Genomic DNA, 9,275 nt, shown 5'->3' on the forward strand with positions numbered 1-9,275 from the left:
TTCAAATTTCTAGATTTGGGGGCCATATGTAGTGTCGAAAGGATTCTCTCACTCGATTACTTCTGCAATTTTCATCAGCGGCTGTCATCTTTTTCTGTTTACAGGGAAACAGAAAATTAATATATTTTCTGGCCTCAGGCAATACAAGAGCCAATAGAAATCGATGCGACATTAACTTAGCCTCTTGTGCTCATACATGATTCAATTACATGAAACTAACCAAAAAATGTCAGGGTATGATTATAATAAACAACACAACAATATGTATGTTTAGAAGACAGACCATGGATTAACTCGCTCTTGTGTAATGACTAGATGAGAGTCGACCCAGTTCTTCAAATCGACTACTAGTTATGAAAACTTGCTGCTCAAACAGGCAATTCCGTTACAGAATCCCAGTTCTTCAAAACAACTACTAGTTATGAAAACTTGCTACTCAAACAGGCAATTCTGTTACAGAACGTGTGTAGATTCACTATATTTATACCTAAAACAGTCTGTTTGGGACTCCTACCTGTGCAAGTACAATGGCAAGTCTTAGTAACCTAAACTTTCTATTTGAGAGACTCACGTGTTTGAGTAGCATGTTTTCGTAACTAGAAATGAAAAAAACACAACTAATGAACATTCATTGTTCTACTAACAGAAGGCGAGAAAACAGTATATGCTCTTCGTGCTTGGAATTGCTCGCGAGTTCTAAGCAATGGCAGAACACATATAAGAGTGAAGAGTCATACCTTCACCACCTCAGGTAGCTGGCTGTTCCAGTTCGTTCACACTACAAAGATTGCCAAGCAACTAAGCAGCCAGCAAGCACATAACATAATACAGGAAGATCATTTCAAAGAGATATCCCTGGTCAGCAATAACAAAACATCCTGTACCGGATAATGAACCTTATACTAATATAAATATTCAGCAATAATTTATAGATACTATTCAAAACTAAACTATCATAGCCTAAGGAATCAAATAAAGATTTATCGTTTTGAAGACATTAAATTGCCTTCAGATCTTATTTGAAATCAATACTGACTGACAAGTTGTGATAAGTTACAACTACAACAGATTTTCCATCCATCTGAAAGTTGTCAAATTTTGCAACGATCTCTCCTCCTCTGCCCTACTTCCTTAACTATCTCTACAAACATCAAATCAAACATTTTGAATATCATAAATATATCATGACAGTCAAAAGATGCCCTTAATTAAGATATGGAGGTTCCGATTGTTAAACAGGCAATGGTGCAACTGGGGCACTTTCCTGGCCACCTTGGTCACTTGATGGTGCAGCACCTGCGCCTGCTACTCCTGTATTTTCAGCATTTGGTGCACCTAGTTCAACATTCAAATCACTGGAAGCCATCACTTCTAGCTCTTCTAGCACACGAACAGCAATAGGTGCAACTTCAATGTCTAGATATGACTTAACAACACCCACTGATTGCTTAATCCTGGATTGCTGCATAATAAAATGACAAGCACATACACCAGATGTCACTTGGCACTACTCCAACATCTAAATAAAACTAGAACAATAACTTAAACACTACTCCATGTGGACTTACAAAATGCTCAACTCTTGCTGCTAAGTCTTGCAAGGATCTTGACTGCTGAATTGCTGCTTGAACTCCTGGTCCTTGAGCTGAAGCATCCTATAGTTCAAATCACCAAGCACAAATTTAAGAACGAGAACAAGATTTAATTCTACATACAATGAGAATATTGAAACCACCCAAATATTATTAATTCTAAAAGTTGTTTAGCAGGTACATCATGCCACAAACTTTTCAATTAGGTTAAATTTACAGATGTCTCAGATGTACAAATACAGTTATGGACCAGAACTATTGATGCTGAATTGTGCATATACACTTTTAGGCCGTGCGTACTACAAAAGTGTGTTTTGTTCATATTTGGGCAGCGTAATGAAAGATACATATATGCAAAATCATAACCATAGTCTCTATATTATATATCTGGGTCGCATAATGCGCTGCATTTAGTTCCGTCTTTTCCTAATACACAACTTGTAAAGAGGTCCCAAGTTACCACTAAAATCTTTATCTTCCATAATCCATATGTGTATCAGGTAAATGGGAAACTGAACACAACGCATTGCGTGGTCCTATATATTTTTTCCCAATATATACACATGGTAAATCAAGCAGATTAAATAAAGTAAAGAGTAAAGACTATTTAAATTTAACACTTTGCCAAAGTAATCTACTTGAACCATGAGAGTGATAAGATGCCAGTTCTCATATTAACACACAACAGATGCATGCAACTTAAGTAGCCGAGAGCTAATTATACGCAATCACCGCGCTAATGTTGTAATAACTACATCTGGAACATAACAGAGATGTTAGAGATAAATGAAATTGCTAAAGATACACAAATAATCTCAGTGAAACATTCATGGATATCTTCAACACCACACTACAACGAAAAATAGCTGAAACATACTTAATTTTTTTCAAAAATAAAGACTTGAAGTTACAACTGAGGATATGGATGACTAATTAATATATATATCTACATAATCGTTCATTGCGGCATTCAAGATTTTTTCTGACATCAACAATATATTAATACCTTGCAAGACACAGCGCATTTCGTGAGAAAATCTTAAAATATATAGGATTCATATGATAAAACAAATAAACACGGAGCGTACCAAACATAATTAACCATTAAAGTTAAACGAAAGTTACCTTCTTTGGCCTGCCTAAAGGTTTTCCGCTGAGTTTTCTTGGGTTCCTTCTCACGGCCATTTTAGAAGGTCTTCCAGTTTCTCCCATCCCGTCAACAGGAGAGAATGATGCACCAACACCATTAACTGGCACACTCTTTCGTGGCCTACCCCTAGGCCTAGCAACAGTACCCTTCCTTGGTCGCCCTCTTGGTCTCTGTCCCATGACCAGCCCAACTCCTCTGAACTTTGGTGGCCTTCCACGTCCCCTCTTCGCACCACCCACATATCCCACCAAACCAGATCCCACACCAAGGTTCTTGACGGGACGCCCCCTTCCTCTCTTTCCCAATATCGAGCCCCCATTTACAACTCCAACCATCCCATAACTAACCTTCGGTGGCCTCCCCGGCCTCCTACCAACTGGAATTGGTGTTGCTCCTACAACCGGCTCAACTACCACAGGGGGCTCACCTTCAACCATCATAGCCTGAACCTTGGGTGGTCTTCCCCTCCTCTTAACCACCGTCCCTGCATCAACCTCACCAATGGGCACCACATTCGGCACTGCTTCAATTGGATCAAAAGGAGCAGCACCTCCCACAAGCCCAGAATCCCCCATAACCCCCACAGAAGCCGGTGGAGCCTCCAAATTAACAGCCCCGCCACTGCCATTTGTCTGAACCTTCGGGGGCCTACCAGGCCTCCTCTTCAACCCCACTGAAACTTGACCAACATTCTCATCAACAAATTGAACTCCAGGAAGCATATAAGAATGCTTATTCATGACAAGCTTCCCTTCGTTCTTCATCTTCTTCAGTTGCTGAGTCAAAAAGGTACCATGATTCGGTGGCAAATTTTTATAAACGTTTTCCAGATACTTATCAATAGCCTGTCTACTGGAGCCATCCTTCTCTTTCAAGGCTATGATTGCTGTTGTAATCATCTGTAAATACACACACAAAAATAACAAAAATTATCATACAAACACCATTTATCACAATTCAAATCAAATATATAATTGCAGCTGTAGTCTCGCACACACACAACCAACAAAAGCAACCGTCAAGATACATACTCTATTAACCAAAATTGAAGTTCAATCAGAGAGAGAGGGGGGAAGGGAGGGAGGGAGAGAGAGAGAGAGAGAGATACACTCACAGAGTAAACTCAAGATATAAACTATATCCCCTAAAACCAAAATCCAACCAAACCCAACACTCTATTCACTCTAAATTACACAACTACAGCTCAAATTAAACAAAAACACACAAAAAACCCGTAAAGATTTAAACTTTATCCACAAAATCAAATATAATCACACAGTAAAAACCACTTTTTACCTCTTCATAAGGGGGGTTGTTGTTAAATTGAGCAGCATGGTCAACGCCGGAGTCAAACACTTGAACGGCCGGCGGAGTCACCGCCGGCGGCAACAGATCTGAGTAAGCTTCCATTGCAGCAACAACAAAAGAGCAACTATGACAACAAAATATAATAAAAGAGAGATACAAAATAGAAATAATGATGAAGTATCAAAATACACTGTATCCTACTATAGTAGATAATGGTCAGTTTAAAAACCGAGAGAAATTTGTGTTTCCTATTTGCTTATATTCACTATTTACACGTATTTCCATACTCTTATAAAGTTCAATACTCCTAACATTTTTTTTACCTTGTTTTAGAATAACAATTTAAACGTTAATTTTTTAAAGATTTTTCCAAAAATAAAAAATATTATAAAACTATATTTTATACGAGTTTCGAAATAAGTGTCAAAAAGTAGCCTAAAGAATCTGATGAGAGGGGGTAAATTCTTTTTAACAATTATGGAGATTTAACATATTTTTGTATGAAGATTTGACATATTTTAAAATATATATTTTTATCAGTTGTACAGATACAACGTATATTAAAAAACATTTCTATGTGTGACGTTTGGGAGTATTTTGGATTTGTTATCTACTTTTTATCTACTCAATGTACATTCATGCTTATCTTGTTTCAAGTTTTAAATTTCAAATTTTATATAATCTTCTCTTTCAAATTTCAAATTTTGATGGGTGAGTTTAATTTTGAAGTTACAATTATATTGTGCTATTGTGACAAAAATAAATATTATACGGTATATTATATTAGAATATAATATTTCTTCAGTCCCACCCGATAGTATATACGCGAACGAGTACGTGAAACACACTTTAACCCTCTTATAAAATATTATTCTATAGTTTATTTTTAATTTCTTTTTCTGAATAAAAAAGTAAATTTTTAAATTTTTAATAATAAAATCAAAAAAATAAGTCATAGGATTATATATTTATATAAACATTGAAGTATATGCCGAGCATTAGGCAAAAAACGTATAAATTGAGTGGACAGAGGAAACAAAATTTTCCAACAAATTTTTTTAATTACATTATCAAGTTATTCAATTAATTTTATTTAAATGACTAATTTACAATTCATCGTGAATTTCCAAATATAATTCTTTTATTCAATACTTTTATATATCTTGCTCAAATAATTTACTCATTTTATTAATTTAACATAAATTTGATCTTCTGAATATTTACAATATTATCCAACTAAAAATTATGGTTTAGTTAATGTTTAATTAAAATTTCAATGACGGAATCATTTTTTTATGATAAGTCATAAATATAATGACATCATTTGTAAGTGAAAAATGGGTAGTGATGCTGTTAGGAATATGTTATGCTCGATGATACAAAAATATTATAATTATTTTCAATTTGGCAAATATGTAGCTGATCAACGGATAACATACTTAATGTATTATCCATTGATCAGATTACCCATCAACGGATGATGAGGTGCTGTAACAAAACTAGTAGTATCTTTAGCAGTTGATATATGTTATTTTGATCAACTGATATAGCAATTGTTCTATCGTGATGTGTAGTTAAGATGACAAATTGTAAATATTCTAAGTCATGTAATCTGCACAAGTGAAGAATCAACTGCTATCCATAAGCATCAACGGATGAAGAATAATAGCATCATTAACTGCTATCTCAACTCATCAACGGCTATCCATAATAGTCTATCAATTGATGCACTCAAGAAACCATCAACGGTTACTTCTTTGTTATCAGTTGATGTTCAACAAGTTATCAGTTGACAGCTACAGGTCATATGGTTTGATGTGAAAGGTGTTGTACCAGTTTTAAAAACTAAACTATAAAGGGTTTAGTCAAATATTGAGAATTTCGAAGCGTATCATTTCAAACAAAGCAACAAGAATTTCAGCTGTCATATTTTCTGTCAAGTCCAAGAAATTCTATATTTTTATTTGTAAAGAAAAGTGTAGGTGTATGCTTTTGCAAACTAGTTCAGTCTTACCTAGTTTGTATTTATTATATATTCAAAATGAAATTTTACATTTCAATGTATCAAAAACATCAAGAACAGAAGAGCAAGAGTAATAGTTTTAGCAAGTAAGATATGTAAACCTTTTGCTCTTCAGTTTCTCTGTAAGCAGCCAAGTTAATTTACTTGGGAGATTTTCAATATAAAAATCCTCAGGTGGACACAATAATCCATCGGAAATTTGTGAAAAGCCTTGTTCTTAAATTTCTGTTTAGTTTTTAATTGCTCTAGTGTTTGAATACAATCTATTTATACAAGTAGTATTCAAAAATTTTGTTGATTGTATTCAATCCCCTTTCTACAATCTAACTAATTGTTTGTATTGTTATATAACAGATATCATTTATGAAAGCAAATACAACCCAATCTTGTCAAGGAGAATATGAAGGATTGTCGAATCTAGAAAATGAACGGCAAGGTGGGCCAGGGTGGGGACCTTTGCTTATTTGGGGATCTTGTGCAAGTCTAGAGCTTATTTAGGATATGTGTAAAGCATGTTTAGTGTTTGTCCCTGCCATATTGTAGGGGCAGTTGAATACAATCTTACGATTTTTCGCGGAATTAATCTGATTAAAATTTAATGGTTTAATAAATCAGATTTATATTAATTAATGAAATTAAGTTCAAGAGAAACAATTAGTTAAACTTAAAAATCGTTACAGAAGTAATATGGACTGATGTTAATGTCCACTAAACAATCTAAAATAAATTCAACATGAATTGTTCGTGTTTAACGATTAAAATAATCGAAGTGATCAAACAACGAAAGTCTGTGAATATAACAATAATCAAGTTTCACAACTTGATCAAGAGTATTACAAATTTCTAACACTAAGAAATGAAACCCAAACCTCATATTTATAGAGCTTTGAAAATACTTGCAAGACAAAGACAATTGAACATGACAATTTAAATCGTCAAAAAGACAATTTAAACGGCCAAAATACCCTTGTATGACAATCAAATCCATGGGCAAGACAATGAAATCTCGATAAGACAATCCAAAAACTCGGTACGACAATCTGGTAAGACAATCTAGATTGTCTTACAACTACACCCATCAAATCAGTTGTCAATTAGGTAAGACAATTTACATGTTTGGCTAAGACAATTTAAAATGACAATCCGGTATACTGGCAAGACAATCTGTGATTGTCTTAACAAAATAATTCGGCAAGACAATCCCTTTGTCTTGCGGATTGTCTTGCCGATCTTATCAACGAGACAATCTAGCAGTGTAAGACAATCAATTGTCTTATAAAAGAATTTGAATATAAATTACATAATTAATTAATGAATTAATTTTCACTTATATATTTAATTGTAATAATTCAAGAAATAAACTAATTCATTGTGAATTAATTAGCAAATAAATTAATCGATTAATATAAATATATTGAGTAGGGAATAAATAATCCATTAATTACCTTCCTTCAGCAGCATTATCTTCAGTTTGTTGAATTTTTTCTTGATTATCCTTCAACTGAATGGCCACCTTCCTTTGATGTTAAACATTTAATTTAAATAGCTGACACACAAATGTACTGCGTGGTTCATCTGTGCCTAACTAAACTAAATATCCTCCATTAGTTAAACATTTAAGTTGGCCGATTCTTCGTCTTAAAGTACGTCTTCATAACTTAGTATCTGTTAGATATAATTGATGATTACTAATATTCTTAAAGTCTGTTTTAGAACAGGAATCATCAGAGTTTAATCAGGAAGCTGATCAGAGTTTAGTAAAGTCTGACAGAGTTTGTTAAAGTCTGATCAGAGTTTACATAGTCAAGACTCGACAGAGTTTACACGTGGAAAGAACTCAGAAGCGGATATACTTCAAGGAAGGATAGAAGCGGAGGAGTGATTTACTGACTATGGAAACTAAACAGAAAACTGGAGCAATCTTTGATTGATAGAATTCATAGCAGATTTATAGGATATCAAATCAGAGATTGATTTTGTAACTGTGTCTATATAAACACATATTAGGGTTACTCTAGATGAGTAGAGTTATCGAGTATATTGTTAAGAACCCTAGCAGCTCTTAGTGATACAATATAAATCACTGAGAGAGTTTTTGTAACCATAAAAAGCTTTGTGAATATAAGAGTTTACTGCTTTCAATCTCTTATATTGTCATACTGTGTTACAGATTGTGATCACTATATCAACTTATATAGTGAGTTTATAGGACCTAACAAGTGGTATCAGAGCCAGGTCTGTTAAGATTACTACAGTGAGATCTTAAACACAATCATGTCTGAAAAATCACAAGCTTCATCCTTTAGAGTTCCAATCCTTAAGGCATCTGAATATCCAGTCTGGAAAGAAAGAATGATCATATTCTTAGACTCTGTTGATCCAGAATACCTTGACAGGATTTATGATGGACCACATATGCCCACCAAGCTCTCTGTTGGGATTCCAGATGAACCTCAAAAGATGGTTCCAAAAGAAAAGAAAGATTATACTCCAGAGGACATCTCATCTATCAGTAAAGATGCAAAGGTGAAGCATCTGTTGCATAGTGCCCTTGATAATGCAATGTCAAATAGGGTGATTGGGTGCAAAACTGCTAAACAAATCTGGGATGCTCTGGAAACCAGATGTCAAGGAACTCAGGCCATTAAGAAAAACAGAAAAACAATCCTTACACAGGAGTATGAGCACTTTGACTCAAAATCTGGTGAGTCCCTGACAGATCTGTATGACAGATTTGTCAAACTGTTGAATGACTTATCTCTGGTGGACAAGGAATATGATCTTGAAGACTCAAACCTCAAATTCCTTCTAGCTCTTCCTGAAAAATGGGATTTGAAAGTCACTACAATAAGAGACAATCTTGATCTTGGAGAAATGTCTCTTGATGATATTTATGGAAGACTGAAGACTCATGAACTTGAAATGGAGCAAAGGAGCAAACGACATGGAGGAAAATCAAAGTCTGTTGCTCTGAAAGCTCAAGAGGAAGCTGCTAAGAGCAAGGGAAAAGCTCATGTCACAAAGTCTGACATTGAGTCATCAAACTCTGATGACTCAAACTCTGATGTTCCCTCAGACTCTGAAGAAAGTGATGATGAAATGATGCAGTTAGCAGCATTGATGGTGAAAAGCTTCAAGAAGTTGGCCTACAAAAAGTTCAACAAAGGCAAAAGTTTTTCAAGGAAAGACAGAAACTCTGACA

The 9,275-nt window shown here is 34.6% G+C and overlaps 1 protein-coding gene across 1 annotated transcript; it reads right to left on the reverse strand.

Moving 5' to 3' along the window:
• Positions 1 to 973: 973 nt before the first annotated feature.
• LOC108192414 (uncharacterized) lies at positions 974 to 4,309 on the reverse strand. Its single transcript, XM_017372860.2, has 4 exons — positions 4,039 to 4,309; positions 2,718 to 3,641; positions 1,569 to 1,655; positions 974 to 1,462 (listed from the first exon to the last, which is right to left on the reverse strand). Exons 1-4 carry the CDS (start codon positions 4,150 to 4,152, stop codon positions 1,232 to 1,234), a joined length of 1,356 nt encoding a protein of 451 aa, XP_017228349.1. The 5' UTR covers positions 4,153 to 4,309; the 3' UTR covers positions 974 to 1,231.
• Positions 4,310 to 9,275: the final 4,966 nt, after the last annotated feature.

Source organism: Daucus carota, chromosome 2 (genome assembly GCF_001625215.2).
Source record: "Daucus carota subsp. sativus chromosome 2, DH1 v3.0, whole genome shotgun sequence".
In the NCBI taxonomy this organism is placed as follows: Eukaryota; Viridiplantae; Streptophyta; class Magnoliopsida; order Apiales; family Apiaceae; genus Daucus; species Daucus carota.